Source organism: Poromitra crassiceps (genome assembly GCF_964638095.1).
Source record: "Poromitra crassiceps genome assembly, chromosome: 11".
Taxonomy (NCBI): domain Eukaryota; kingdom Metazoa; phylum Chordata; class Actinopteri; order Beryciformes; family Melamphaidae; genus Poromitra; species Poromitra crassiceps.
In genome coordinates, this window is record NC_139643.1 from 46589205 (window position 1) to 46605500 (window position 16296).

The 16296-nt window shown below is 46.7% G+C and overlaps 1 protein-coding gene across 2 annotated transcripts in view; it reads left to right on the forward strand.

Moving 5' to 3' along the window:
* The window catches only part of atp9b (ATPase phospholipid transporting 9B), a 65889-nt gene that overhangs the window by 33064 nt on the left and 16529 nt on the right, over nucleotides 1–16296 (forward strand). For both annotated transcript variants that reach the window (XM_083646719.1, XM_083646718.1), the window contains 4 exons: nucleotides 7160–7320; nucleotides 7656–7798; nucleotides 9590–9702; nucleotides 12018–12269. In XM_083646719.1, the coding sequence (XP_083502845.1) occupies nucleotides 7160–7320; nucleotides 7656–7798; nucleotides 9590–9702; nucleotides 12018–12269 (669 nt within the window). The remainder of the gene's footprint in view (nucleotides 1–7159; nucleotides 7321–7655; nucleotides 7799–9589; nucleotides 9703–12017; nucleotides 12270–16296) is intronic.

A 16296-nucleotide genomic window follows, 5' to 3' on the forward strand; every position in this document is an offset into this window, starting at 1 on the left:
TTGTATGTCTAAAATCTGAAATATCACATCCCTGGCAACACATAGATTCACCACAATACGTAACCACCGCCTTTATGTTTATTATTTTCTTGGCACTTGGATTGATTTGCATTGGTTTTTTGTTTTGTTTTGTTTGTTTATTTGTTTGTTAGTCGTCGTTGTTGTTTTCTTTTTTTTGGGGGGGGGGGGGGGGGGGGGCTGTGATGAATACATTTTTAAAAAGCCATATAATGAGGTATAGCTTCATTTTATACCCCGTTCAAACGTCTGAGAGTAACTCATCTATTTCCCAAAGCACGTGTAAACATACAAATAAGTGATTTTCAAAAGCTGCAGGAGGTAAAAGCAGAGAGACGTCTGCGAAGCTCCCTCCAAAGTTCCCTTCACGCCGCCTCCTCTCCCCTCTGCCTCTAATCACTAATCACTAATCAATCACTATGAGAGCAGCTTTTTTAACCTTGACTTTCTAGATAAAGTTGAACCTGTCAATGCAAAAGGTCGCCGGCGCCGAGTCGCTAATTAACCAAGAGGGAAATTAACGAAGCGAGGATTTAAATGACATTTTCAGCAGAAAGTTAATCCGGCAGAATCCCCATCGAGCGTTTTGTCCCCAGATTGAGGAGATTAATGAAAATCTGCTTCTAAATATAAGATTTGAGCTGGAAGATGGTCAGGTGAGATAGACGCGGGTCAGCTGATAGAGGATCGGGTATCGGCCAGATATCTTTGGCAACGTTTGGGCTACGGTGCAAGAGGCTATCTCTGCCACGCAGTGACATTTACACACAAAGTTATCACCAGCTACAATAGTCTGTTGGTGTAAAGCTCTCCACGCCACAACATTGCCCCCCTTCCTATGTAAAGCTCTCCACGCCACAACATGGCCCCCTTCCTGTGTAAAGCTCTCCATGCCACAACATGGCCCCCCTTCCTATGTAAAGCTCTCCATGCCACAACATGGCCCCCCTTCCTGTGTAAAGCTCTCCACGCCACAACATGGCCCCCTTCCTGTGTAAAGCTCTCCATGCCACAACATGGCCCCCCTTCCTATGTAAAGCTCTCCACGCCACAACATGGCCCCCCTTCCTGTGTAAAGCTCTCCACGCCACAACATGGCCCCCCTTCCTGTGTAAAGCTCTCCACGCCACAACATGGCCCCCCTTCCTGTGTAAAGCTCTCCACGCCACAACATGGCCCCCCTTCCTGTGTAAAGCTCTCCATGCCACAACATGCCCCCTTCCTGTGTAAAGCTCTCCACGCCACAACATGGCCCCCCTTCCTATGTAAAGCTCTCCACGCCACAACATGGCCCCCCTTCCTATGTAAAGCTCTCCACGCCACAACATGGCCCCCTTCCTGTGTAAAGCTCTCCATGCCACAACATGGCCCCCCTTCCTATGTAAAGCTCTCCACGCCACAACATGGCCCCCCTTCCTGTGTAAAGCTCTCCATGCCACAACATGGCCCCCCTTCCTATGTAAAGCTCTCCATGCCACAACATGGCCCCCTTCCTGTGTAAAGCTCTCCGCGCCACAACATGGCCCCCCTTCCTATGTAAAGCTCTCCATGCCACAACATGGCCCCCCTTCCTATGTAAAGCTCTCCATGCCACAACATGGCCCCCCTTCCTATATAAAGCTCTCCATGCCACAACATGGCCCCCTTCCTATGTAAAGCTCTCCATGCCACAACATGGCCCCCTTCCTATGTAAAGCTCTCCATGCCACAACATGGCCCCCTGACTATGTAAAGCTCTCCATGCCACAACATGGCCCCCCTTCCTATGTAAAGCTCTCCATGCCACAACATGGCCCCCCTTCCTGTGTAAAGCTCCCCGCGTCACAACATGGCCCCCCTTCCTGTGTAAAGCTCTCCATGCCACAACATGGCCCCCCTTCCTATGTAAAGCTCTCCACGCCACAACATGGCCCCCCTTCCTGTGTAAAACTCTCCATGCCACAACATGGCCCCCCTTCCTATGTAAAGCTCTCCACGCCACAACATGGCCCCCCTTCCTGTGTAAAGCTCTCCACGCCACAACATGGCCCCCCTTCCTATGTAAAGCTCCCCACGTCACAACATGGCCCCCCTTCCTGTGTAAAGCTCTCCATGCCACAACATGGCCCCCCTTCCTGTGTAAAGCTCTCCACGCCACAACATGGCCCCCCTTCCTATGTAAAGCTCTCCATGCCACAACATGGCCCCCCTTCCTGTGTAAAGCTCCCCACGTCACAACATGGCCCCCCTTCCTGTGTAAAGCTCCCCACGTCACAACATGGCCCCCCTTCCTGTGTAAAGCTCTCCATGCCACAACATGGCCCCCCTTCCTGTGTAAAGCTCCCCGCGTCACAACATGGCCCCCCTTCCTATGTAAAGCTCCCCATGCCACAACATGGCCCCCTTCCTGTGTAAAGCTCTCCATGCCACAACATGGCCCCCCTTCCTGTGTAAAGCTCTCCGCGGCACAACATGGCCCCCCTTCCTGTGTAAAGCTCTCCGCGGCACAACATGGCCCCCCTTCTTGCCGCAGCGTCATTTTGACACCGCCGTCTTTTAATAAGAACGCTGATGTGGCCGGTCGAACAGCAGGGGGCTCGGTGGTGTTTTGTGTAAGCCGCACCGCTGAGAGGAATTCAATATTTCAAGGAGATGATGTCAGAAGTGCCAATACGGGGACTGGAGATCGGGGGCGAAAGTCGATACAGTGCGGCTAAAGTGGCGAGAAGGCTTTGGCCTCATATAATCTGTTGTGACAGCGGGCCGGGACAATGGCTGCACTTGATCTATCTGACGGCACGTCACGGCAGAGATGCACTCTTTTGTCTCAATATTGTTAGACGGGAACCCTCTGTCCGAGTAAAGAGACGCGACAATGTCATTTGACGAACCCGCTCTTCAACAGAGACCCGTTTTGAAGTTTATCCAATTTCCAATACTCTCTGCTCTCCTCAGATGCTCCTCTCAAACGGCGTTTACAGTTACTGAAAACAAGCGAAAAAATAGTTCAACCACAATTTTAGGAATCGGTATATGTTGATTGTCCCTGACTCCTACTGTGTCACGAGCGCTTTCTACTACACGACGCTGAACTCTTGATATCCTTTGCTTTTGAACTCGATGAATATTCATGTCGCGGGACTGCGATTCTTCATCAGATTTCACACACATGCTAGAATACAAGCCTCCACAGGCAGATCCAGTCATTCCTTTCACTTTTAATGGCTCAGGGATGAATGGAGTAAAATATGCACTTTTATTCATTGATAGCATCTTTAGGTTGAGGTAATTGAGTCCTCTCCCCCCCCCCCCTCCCCCCTCCTTGACTGAATGAGTAATGACTTCATCTGATCCTCGGCGAGCCTTGGAAAATGTAGACCGGCCATTGTTCGTGCAGAAGGCGATCCTTTGCTTCTCAGGCATGCACTGTGCTCTCTGTCTTAATTTTTCTTCATTTTAATCCACCCAAACCCCCTATTTTTCTCAATAGCTCAACCATGAACCATGTAGTGAGGCGCCCGGGGTGGGGAGGGGAGGGGAGGGGAGACACCCACCCTAGCCCGCTCCCCTTCCCCTCTCCGTCCCTTCTCCTCCCCGCACTCTGCTGCTACTGGGAGTTTGAACAGCCACTGATAAATCAGTCACACTGCTCTCCCAGCTCTCCCAGTCCTCTCTGGGGGAATGGGACTGGTGGTGGTGGTGGGTGGGGGGGCGCTTAGGCAGTGGAGGAATTCTCCTCTGCTTTTTATATGTGTGTGTGTGCGTGTGTGTGTGTGTGTGTGTGCGCGCGTGTGTGTGTGTGTGTGTGCGCCCCCCCCCCCCCCCCCCTCCCCTCCCCTCCTTTTGAGAGAGCAGCTCCTTTCTACCAGGGAGCGGAGATGTTATGTTCTGCTGTTTTTGTAAGCGTGGTGCGTCAGATGAAAGCCCTCTGTGTAACAGGGCTCTGCTGTGAGCGCTGCCAGAAAAGGGGAAGGGACGCTCCTTTATTTGACATCTTTTTCCCACATGCTCCATTGGCTGGGAGATACACTTGAAAAAGAAAAGAAAAGTCTGAACCCTCCCCCCCCCCTCAAGAGAGAGAGAGAGAGAGCCATCTCAATATGGGAACTTTCTCTATTTTTGAAGCCTTTTGACCTTCTGTTGAATTGCAAAGGAGCCGCGCGACAATAATTCAGCGTTGTGGGTTTGGAGAAAAGTGCCACCAATAAACTCGTTTCATGCTGTAACACACGGTTTGCATGAGAAAAGCTCCCGAGCGCAAGAATGCCTTTCAGCCGGTGTTGTTTTCTCCCTGTGGGGGCAGATTGTCAGGTTTTTTGGGGAGCAGATGGGCAAGTAACAAAGAGTCTTTTCTTCACAGATAGAAGTTGATATACTTGTCAGAAAGACAATAAGATTGACTCTTTTTTCTCTGCAATCTGCACTACTACCTATTGAAAGATGATGGATTGTGTGATCTGTTCTAGAAGGGATCATAATATACTCGGACTTTGGTCAAATTGTATTTACAAATAATTCTGTATTTGTTTTTAACCCGTAGATCAAATGTATTGTCAGGTCACATTGATTATTGCTAATTTCCCGATTGTCTAAACTTCCAGGCACTCGCTGCATGGGCTAAAATAAATCATGAAAAGTATTTGCAAAATTACTAATTGAGCCAGGTCTGATCATAGTGTTTAAAGGGCCATTTTGACTGTTTTTATGCTTTGTATCATTACAGAAGCTGTAGTGTATATGCAAATGACCAGTGTTTAACTTCCCTCCATCTTGCCTAGACCGAGAGCTCCCCGTTCATTTGCAGAACTTCCTGGTCCAAATGATGTCATAATGATGTCATTTGGAGTTATTTTTGCCATGGTGTCACTATCATACCACTTTTAGATAATAAAAAAACACGCTTATAGGTGCTATTTCTAAACGCAGGCAACATGTTAAACGCTAAAAATAGGCAATTGACACGTACAGTTGCCTTTTATTCTGAAATAAAGCAGTAGATTGTCGTGACTATGTTTCCAATACGTTAAACTTTCCTGAATACACGTTAATAAAATCCACCACGAATAGCGAATTTATAGATTATAGATTTCAGCCTGTTGGCCGGGGATGGGACAAACTGACCACCGATTGAGCAGCGTCAAGTCAGCCAGAATAAAACATGTTTTGAAGGTAAAATCGCCTAGCTTCCTGTATTGTTCTGTCTGTTTCTTGAGGAGAGGAGAGAGGAGAGGAGTGCCCCCCCTTCTGTTAAGAAAGTATATTTTCAGCAAGTAGGAAGCACCGACGTCCATTCTCAAGGAGCGTAAATGAGCGTGTCCACCGGGTGTGCTGTTTATATCACCAGCCGTTCCGAGCGGATCCGATAAAAAAGCCGTGGCTACTGCAGAGTGATTCGACCCATCATCACCAACGGCCCTTTGTGCATATTAGTGGGTTTTTGGGCCAATTTTAAATGGGGGCTTTCCTGTCACTATCACTGTTAATATCACCATAGAGACACTGCGGAGCACGTCATAATTCAGAAACCACGCCCAAAATGAGGGAAAACACCCCCCCCCCCCCACATAGGAGAACGCCAGGATTGGACGGGAGTTTGTGTTTCCGCCGTTTTGGGCGTGGTTTCTGAATGATAACGCACTCCGCAGTGTCTCTATGTGCATGGTTGGGTGTTGCACACAAAGATCATATATACGGAAGATGAACACTCCAACTTACTTAATTGACAGCAAGATCCAAATTTTTCTTCTCGCCAATTCTCATCAACGGCTTCCTTGTTTTGCTCGGGAGTACAAAAAAACTTTAACTGGTGATTTTTTTACATTTGTTGTCTGCGCAGCCCAGCACACAACAGCTTTTAGCTATGTTTAATTCAAGGAAAATGACGCTGGTGTGTGGAAGTGAACGGAGAGCTTTCCCCCGTGATGGGCGTGGCCTATTTCATGCAGTGTCTCTATAGCCATTTCCACACACGACGTCTGGTCTATGCCCCGTAAATCACGTGCCGGTATTTCCTGGAGTTGCCCTTCCAGACATGAGGGATCGTTGTTTCTAAACATGAGGAGAAGGTCCATGTTTTTTGGTTGAGTAGAGCGGGCGGGGAGTGGGCGGAGTGAGGGGGTATGGGCGGGGCATGTCATGTGCTGCACATAAAGTCTGCATGGCTACAGAGAGACAGAAGTCGTGTTTCCATTACCCTCCGAAATGCGCAAAATCTAAATATCGCAATAGAAAGTGGGTAATGGAAACACGTAAATTTCGAAAAACCTCCCAAATATCGCAAAACGTTTTTGCGCTCTCATGAGGTGGTTTTTCAGACGTGTCGATATAGCAGTTTATCGCAAAAGTGTAATGGAAACGCATTTTTCGCATTTGCATGTCATGTGACCCATCTTCTCCTTTGGAAAAGGAGCGGAAAAAGAAAGGAAAATGAGGGAGAAAGGGTTCGATAAACCATGGCAAAACCTCCGCAGCAAGTGGAAAACTTTTAAGCAACGCTACCTAGCAGAAAGACGAGTGTTGTGCAAAAGCGGAGCTGGGGAAAATAGATCATGTTTAATGACAGAAACGGTCCATGGTGACAGCCTGCCTGTCTGTGTGCGCGCAGTAGGCTACCTTTTTTCCTCTGCCTCTCGCGCTCACTGCATTCACTGCAGCCAGCAATATGTTGACACTCATTTTCTTTTGAATTGATAATCAGGCTCGTTTATATGCGTTGTAACTTCATGTGGTGATTTGCATTGACCATTGGTTGGATTTGAGCATGCTGGGGACGGGATATGGGGCAGATCCCCGTGCGTAATCACTGTGGCAGCTGCTGCAACGGGGAATTGCGTTCAGGTGTGTGTGCCGTCACTCAAACTCAACTTCAATGGAAACGCCTACAAGTCGCAATTGTACATTGTCGAAGTTGTAGAAATATCGCAATTATTTTGCGAAAAACTGTAATGGAAACACAGCTAGAGAGAGAGCTCTCGGTCCAGGCAAGATGGAGGGAAGATAAACATTGTTCATTTGCATAATATCAACTGTACTGTTGATTTTGTTATGATACAAAGGTGTTTGAAAATCGTCAAAGAGGCCCTTTAAGCAAGATACCTTACCTTTTACTTTTTTCCAAGCCCTGTGCGTCCCTGACCTGTGACCTCTGACCTCGTCCCTCCAGGTGGGCCTGTTGGACCTGGAGCTGAACAGCCTCACCAAGGCCCTGTTCCTGGCCCAGGTGGTCCTGTCTGTGGTCATGATAGCGCTGCAGGGTTTCCTGGGTCCTTGGTACCGCAACCTGTTCCGCTTTGTCGTGCTGTTCTCTTACATCATCCCCATCAGGTATCCTGTTTGCTCTCTGACTCTCTTCATGCTGTCACACAGAGTCGTTGATGTCTGTCGTCAGTTATTCTGTGACCAACAACCAAATCATGTGCTCTAAAAATGGGGGGGAAATAAAAGCACAGGAAAGAAATTTGAAAATATTTTAAATCTTCCATCTCTGCTTTGAAACAGATGTTGATAATTTGCTTTTGTTCCACCTCTATGTAACATAAATACGTAGGACCTTCAACTTCATCTCAGTTTTTGTTTGAGGTGTGCTGTTTTTTTTTAACACACAAATGTTGCATCAGGTCTTAATTGTTAGGCTGACTCCATGTTGTTCCTATGTGTAGCCTGCGTGTGAACCTGGACATGGGGAAGTCGGCCTACGGCTGGATGATCATGAAAGATGAACACATCCCCGGCACCGTCGTTCGGACCAGCACCATCCCCGAAGAACTGGGCCGAGTGGTCTATCTACTGACCGACAAGACGGGTAGGTAGTGAAGAAACACATCAAAACACGTGACAAATGAGCACAACGTACCTGCAAGCTGTAGTGGGACAAACATCACCTGGTGAGACCAGACAGCAAGTCAATAGCTCATTAGCGCAAAAGAGAAAGCTAATTAAAATGCGACATCATTTCACATGCATATTAAGCAACGTAATTGCCATAGTATAATAAGCTTAAATGCCTTCATAAGCTTAATTTCAACATTATGAGCAAGCAGATGTAAGACATGCGAGGTTCAGAGATGAAACAAGTATTCCCGCATGTCTGGAATGATCAGAGAAGTGTCTGATGAAGACGTGTTCGCTAAAGGACAAGAGGTGACATTTCTGGAAAACCAACATGATCCCCAGGAGCCGTTCAGGCCTCCTTGGACTTGGCTTATTTCACCATCTTGGCCTGATTGCGCTCTAATAAACGAGGCTTGTTTGCTAATGCCAGACGTATCAGACAGAGTGATCAACTCCTGCGGTGACCCTCCTCGCATGCTTCTCTGTCTCACCACCATCGCCGACCCAGGGAGGAATAGATTATCTCCAGAGCCTATTTATCCAAGTTGATAGTTCAAGCACATGGAAAGAGGAACAAACAATCAATCCGTTAGATTTGGTTCAGCCCGTGGCTGTAATGTTATTGGAAGGTAGATGCCCTCTAATCACAGCTCTACGCTCTATCAGTACACATTCTGCCAACCGCCATCCGTTAAACCAAGCCGCTGCCCCTATTTTCAAAGTGTTTGTTTATTGATTGATTGATTGATTGATTGATTTGTTTGTTTGTTTGTTTGTTTATGTATTGTCTTTTTGTATGCAGTGTTGTGTCCTGCCTGTTAGTTCGAGAGGACAGCCAGTCCATATGGGTAATTAGATTAGGTCAATGAGAAGGGAGTCACATCACCCCACAGGTCTCATGACGCATTTTAGACACTCGTCTGAGGACAAACATTAAGCATTGTGTGTGTGTGTGTGTGTGTGTGTGTGTGTGTGTGCGCGTGCATGTGTGCTCGTGTGTGTGTGTGTGTGTGTGTGTGTGTGTGTGCGCGTGTGCGTGTGCGTGTGAGTATTTTCACCCCTGAAAGCATTTTAGCTGATACTACTGAGCTATAAAGAGTACATTTGATTAACTGAAGTGCCACCATAACTACCAAGAGTTATTTTTAGCTGCCAAAATAATTACTATACTTTTTTAATAGCCATTACTCTAGCTGTTTTCAAAGCTATTTTGTGTGTAGAACAGGCAGCCAATCAGGAGTCGGTTTGACAGAGACATTAGTCGTCTTCGGAATGGTTCACTCATTCACTATTCAACATGTCGTGTTTATCATGGTGAACTATATGGGGAACGGAGTTTCGGACACTACCTGACTCTTCTTCTCCTTTGGTAAACACAACCGCATTGCATTATGGTATATGGGAGAAAATGTCGGGTACATTCGCTGTTCACTAGAAATTGCAGTGCATTGTGGGTATTTTAGAGTGGACTATAGTGAATCAAATTAAGGCAAAGACCAAAGACTGTATTTATTATAACCCAGGCATTCAGATGTCATCGTCTCAGAAAGTTACTGTACCAGTCAGCCTTGTGGATGACTGGTACATGGTTTCCGCCATAGACAAATCTGACCAACGTTTGGCTTTTGGCGGGTGTTCATCTTGGATCCTGACCCTCACACAACCAAGAGCCATCTTCATGTACATAAGTTCCAGCTATGGACGATGTCATTTCCTCATGAATTGTTGGTCATCATCTCTCAACCGGTCTTGTGACCTGCAGGCACTCTGACTCAGAACGAGATGATCTTCAAGCGGCTGCACCTGGGAACGGTGTCCTATGGGACCGACACCATGGATGAGATCCAGAGCCACATAATCCAGTCGTACGCACAGGTGAGTCGTACGCACAGGTGAGCTGTGTTATGGCCTAATCCATAATCCAGGGTTTGTTAAAGGGGAGGGATAGACCGGCGGGACCGCCTGCTGGTTAGAGACTGGATTGTAACCGTCGGGTCACTGGTTGTGTCAATCTCTGTGTGTGTCCTTAAGCAAGACATTGCTCTTCCTGGGCTGCTCCTAAGATCTGACCCTTGTGGTGAAACATGTGGACATGCATGTCGATCTGAGAGGCTTATTCACAGAAACTACTTCCCATTTACACTTGACATAAAACGATGATAGAAGTGCTCTAAATAAAGCATACAGATGATTCAGCTCTTCAACCTCTCCACCATTTAAGCAGATCACCAATATGAAACAGTGGACAGATTCTAACAATGAAACTGTAACTTGACAGTCTAAAAATATGTGGCTGTCATGGGAATAGATGGATTAATACATACTCCACTCCATGTTTTAGCCCCACCTCTCCCTATATATCTGTTTAATCAATTTTTATATTTGGCGAAGGATAGCGTTTCCAGGAAAGAAGGCCATATTGTTCATTCATCACGCGTGCGTCCCTGAGCAGCTCCCTGTACTGTAGGCCAGTGTGCTCCTCCTCACTGGGTGGCTCAGATGTGGCTGGAGGCCTGACAGAATGATATTGTTCGCTCTCAGCCAGCTCCAAACAGCTGCTCCACACTCTCCAACCATCTGCCCGCACCCTCGTTTGTAATCTCGCCTAATGAAAAATGACCGGTCTTTTTTTGCATTTTTTGCATTTTTTGCGCAGCCAAAGCAGTGCCACACAGAGTGGCACTGCTTCTGTCCAGCTGATTTGTGTTACTGTATACTGCTCATTTTCCCGTCCACACTCAGATGTCAGGTAATATTTGAAGTTTGCCGGATGCACAGTTTTTGAAGAATTTATGTATTTCCCAATTTGCCTGGAGGTCAGTGTTAGTGAAGGAGGGCATATTGAATCATGTATTTGATATTATCTTTATGTGACGTATTAGAATGGATTAGAATTATGTTTAATTGGAAAGTATATTAAACTAGGAATCTTGCGCGCTCAATTCCTAGGGTGGAGACTCGGGAGATGATGCGCCGTGGCTGCCGTTGTGGAAATAGCACCCTCCGCGGGCTCCCAAAATCATGACTGATAGACAGACAGACACCGACCACCCACCTAGGCGCCATCGGCTCATCACAGTTGCTCAAGTGACATCACTGATGACATCACAACTGCCTGAGTGACATCACAGTTGAGCAATCACAGTTGCTCGAGTGACATCTCCGATGACATCACAGTTGCTCGCGTGACATCACTGATGACATCACTTCGGTCACAAATCGTGACTGACACCACCACAGAGCCCACTTTGCCAATTCTAACTAAGCAGCAGTTTGGGGAGCTCACATTCAGTGTGAGTGGAAATTGGAGTATAGGTATCTAGACATATCCTACATAATGGTTACACTATGGGGGGGGGGGGCTGTTTTCATTTGTGCCCTGAACAGTGGGGTCAAGAGGTCAGGATTAGCTGCAGACCAGCCATACTGTGATAGGACGCAGTAAGCAGATGTTTACATTATATCTTTGTGGTTATTTGTCTATCCTTGTAAAAAACAAAACATACATTTATACTCCCCACAAGTGCCTTGGCCACTAACCATGACTTGTCAGACAAACCTGATCTACTGATCTCCTCATAGATCCCACAGATGTTCTTCATGAAGGTTGTCATAATATTGCTGCCTGTCAGGATTGAAGGTTAATAATAAGCCAAAATCATGCGCTTCACTGGAGCACATCAGCCTCTGTCAAACGCAGCTGGCACAGTGTCACAGCAGTCTGCCTGCTCAGCTCACTAGCTCGCTAGCTAGCTAGCTAGCCCACCACACAGTTGAATTGATGGCTGTTGTCAGAAGAGCGGAAGACATAAGAGGCCCTCGAACCAGATATGACACGATAAAGATGGTGATACAGCACTTCCCCTCGCTGGGTCGTTTAGCGTGTCAAAGTGAACATGAGTGTAGGATTTCATCTAGTACTCTACCCCCCCGGCAGGAGCCTGGGTAAAGAGGCAGCCTCCACGTGACCTGCATGTACCATCAGTCACAAAGAAAATCAAGACCAAGGATTTTCAAGGAATGTTTCAACAATCAAATCAAATCATTTTTGAGCAGAGGTGCCAGTAAAACTGTCACCTGCTGAAACTGAATTCAACTACACTAAGGCCATACATTGAGTCATAACTAGGAGTCAAACAACAACATATCTGAATAGTATTTCTCTTGATGCTCACGTTGGTTGTTGACAGGTGGTCTCCCAGCCTTCCAACGGCAGCAGCAGCAGCTCCACGCCGTCCCGGAAGACCCAGGCGGCCGCGCCGAAGGTCCGCAAGAGTGTCAGCAGCCGCATCCACGAGGCGGTGAAGGCCATCGCCCTGTGCCACAACGTCACGCCCGTCTACGAGCCGCACGCCACGGCCAACGGCGAGACGGAGTCCGCCGAGGCTGACCAGGACTTCAGTGACGACAACCGCACCTACCAGGCCTCCAGCCCGGACGAGGTAAACACGAGCCGCAGTGAACTCTCTCTCAGCTTCGCCAATTTAACTTGATAAAGTAGATTGACACTCCGCCGATTTTCAGTGCTGATTTATTTTGCACATAATCTCACACACATAGGAAATCTGTAAACAGTTTTGCAGACATTCATTTAGTTTGACAGTTATTGAGAGTTGATTTGGGTTAAGTTGTGGACCAGTGATGTCATTTGTGCATGAATCTCACATCACTGGTCCACAACTTAACTCAAATCATCTCTCAATAACTGTCAAACTAAATGAATGTCTGCAAAACTACAGATTTCCTATGTGTGTGAGATTATGTGCAAAATAAATCAGCGTTGTTTTTCAGTGGAGTGTCCCTTTAACTTAACTTTTTAACTTAACTTTTTTCTCAGCTTCGTCACTTTAAATGGAAACGTGGCGTGGGGGAGGGCTAGGATATCAAGATATGGACTGTTATCAGAGTTGTCCGGTTGGCATAGGCACAGAAGAGAGGCTGTCCAATTACTAAAGCATTGTTGCCAATGGCAAGGTCACACCCAAAGAGGATAATAAATGTTCTTACTGTACACCCAAAGAGGAGACAGTGTTACACTTGCAAACTCGAACTAGACTAGTGGCTGCTATTACATCTACAGTGCCCCACTATCACTGCCCGAGTGCCTTTGAGCAAACCCCAAACCCCAAACAGCTCCAGGGGACACTGCTACAACAGTGCCCTCCCCCCACCCCCCCCCAGAATTCTGCCAAGATGAGGATTAGGAGATTGTTAAATGGAAACCCTCTCTGACCCTCTCTGCAGTTTCCTCCCACTCTCCACGTTTTATAGTTGACGCTAAATAACCATAGTTTGCCATAATAGGCATTTCATGAACAGAAAGTCAGAGGTCGTGAACTCCTCCCAGAGGTTAAGCTATTCAATCATCGGCGTTTTGCTTCCTGAGAATTTACCGCTCCGACTGGAGGAAGAATCCGGCGAGATAACGACCCCACAGGCATCCATCCGCACCGCTTCCCTTCCTCCTCGGGCCGTCTGCCCCCTGTAACCCAAGAGTTGGGTCGTTTATGACGACGAGGAGCTAAGCTCTTTGTTTATTGCCCTTTCTAATGGCAACGCAGACTCTGTGTTCTTAGAGAAATCCAAGGAGAGTCCTGAAGATAACTGCTCACACACACAACACAACACAACACAACACAACACAACACAACACAACACAACACAACACAACACAAGGACACGATGGCTGATCAGGAAAGTCATCGCTGTCATTCTTGGTTTCAAGAGCTATTCGATATATATTGAAGAGGGGCTAATCTCCCCATGGAAACAAAGTTCACGGCCGCTGGCATGTTTTTCCACCCGTGACACGGCCACAGGCTTTGTAAAGCCTTTGTGAGACTTGTGTACTTTTGCCCCCCCCCCAGCACACCCCCCCAGCCCACCCTCCTCCACCCAATCAAAATGAAGATAAAAAAGGTAACGAAAGATAAATCTCAGTTTCCCATTCTGCCCGTCCGCCCCTCCCCCTGAGTTGATGTATATATTTATTTATATCCCCGGCCGTGCGCTCCGCTCTATCTCTCCTCTCGCCATTGTCTCACACACCGCTTGGATTGATCAATATTTAATTTTCTCTCAGAGACGATGAGAATGAGAAGGGGGGGGGGGGGGAGGGGTCTGTGGTTGTTCGTGAAGTCGTGAAGTCCCCCCCGCCCCTTTCCCTTCCACCATATTCTTTGTTCTCTCTCTCCTCTCTCTTTTAATTTCCTTATTTCTTTCTTTCTGTCTCTCTCTCTCTCCAGTCTCATTGAGTGTAGTAGCAGACCCTGGCCACCGTACCTCTGTCAGTGGTCGTTTGTCTGGCTCTGGCTCTCAGCAGCTCAGCCTCTCTATGTAATGAGCCGTCATTAAGGAGATGAAGTGGGCCGGCCGTGGAGGTCAGAACAGCAGGTCAACTGACGTGCTGGTCGGCCATGCTGTGAACAGAGCCCTCCTCTGACCTTTGACCCCCCCCCCCTGCACGATATCAGCCAAAGAGCGTTTGACCGTGGTCTTTAATGGCTGCCAAGTCGCAGAAAGTGGGTGTTTATCATTTCCAAATGGAGACAATTAGATGAGTGAGGGTACGAGGCATCGGTACAGGTGGAAGGGAATGTCTTGACTATGCACAAAAATGATAATCACTTTCAGGCAAAGCAATATTTAGGGTAGGGGTTTGATATGGCAAAAAAAAAAAAATCAGGCAGGATCCCGATCCATGATCTTATCACAATTATTTTTCATGTTGGTTAAAGACTATTTTGCAAGTTACTGAACAGTAGGGGTGAGGGATATGGACCAAAAATTATATCTCTGTATTTTTAGGCTGAACGGCGATACATATCTTGGTATTTTTGTACAAAGTGGGCTAAATGTTCAGTTGTAAGTCAAAGCCACATGTGAGATGTCACAAGCACTTTTAATTTATAACAAGACTGATCAAAATAAAATGCAAAGTACAATATTGATTACACAATGACATTTCTGATAAATAATCACCAGTAATGTGGATATAATGACTAAGTGGGTAAAGCCAAATAATAGAACAGTCTGGTAAGTTCAGAAAGATTCATCACTTTACTGTAATGCAGCCTTTAAGACAACAATTATGCCATATTACGATATTATTACGATATCCAAAATCTCAGACGATATCTAATCTCATATCACGATCGCGATATAATATCGCTATATTGACCAGCCCTAATTTAGGGACTTAAAGTCCCTGGAAACCAAAATCCACAAAAACGTTCTAACTATGTTATTTAGGGTCTTATGTTAGTAATTTTGTGCCTCCGAAATTATTATACATTACTTTCAACCCAAAGCCTTAAAATCGCCACTTTTCTACAAGATTCTACAAAGTACTTCCTCATTGAAGACAGCAGTGCGTGAGGTCCTAAAATGCAGGAGCTTATGACGTCATAAGCTCTATATAACCTTTGTACACGCGCGCAATCCGCACCCACCTATGGCAAGTCCGTTCTTTGCCCCCAGTGACAGCGCTCCCTTGCTGTCCGTCTCCCTCTGTGTGCGTCTGCCAAGCGCTATGCTTGTGAGATTAGCAAGGTGTCGGGTTTCAGCCAGGCCATGTGCTTCTCTCTCTCTCTCTCTCTCTCTCTCTCTCTCTCTCTCTCTCTCTCTCTCTCTCTCTCTCTCTCTCGACTAGTGAGAGAGAGCGAGAGACACACAGGCTGGTGGCTCTCTCTCACACACACACACACACACACACACACACACACACACACACACACACACACACACACACACACACACACACACACACACACACTCGCAAGTGCTGTGTAACTTGATCTCTTTCTCCGTTTCCCTCCCCCCCCCTCTCTCTCGCGCTCTCTCTCTCGGAGGAGATAAATGTCCCTGCTGCAGACGGACACGCCCACACATTCCGCGGGAGAAAGTACACTCTAAAAAATAATGAAATCTCATGCGTTTTGCCACACCTGTCAAACCTAAATTTATATACTTTGCAACGTTCATCATCGTTCAAATTTGGCTGGTAGCTTATTAACATAGGGTCCTGTGATGTGATGAACTCAAAATGCTAAATAATAAAGAAATATTTCTGGTTTCCAGGGACTTTAAATAGAAATCCACCACATATGGCTACAGTACTACAGTATGGACCAACATTTAGAGCTACAGTGTAGCTACACTGTAGCCTTATCATCAAAGTCTGAGCTGTTCTGTACTGAAAACTGCAACATTGTGTGATTAGAGAGCATCTGTGCAGAGCAGAGATAAACGCACAAAGAAGCGCTTCTTATAACTGCATGAAAATCAGAAAGACATGTATCCGCTGACCCTGAGAGAAGCTGCTTCTTCCTGCTCGTGAATTTCCACCGACATGAGTTCATCATACAAAAGATTACATAACAGATATTATAGACATAGAATAGTATACTTTCTACTACAGCTTTAGGGGAGATTCACACCCAAAGCGCTTTTGGAGCTGCCAGCGTCTTT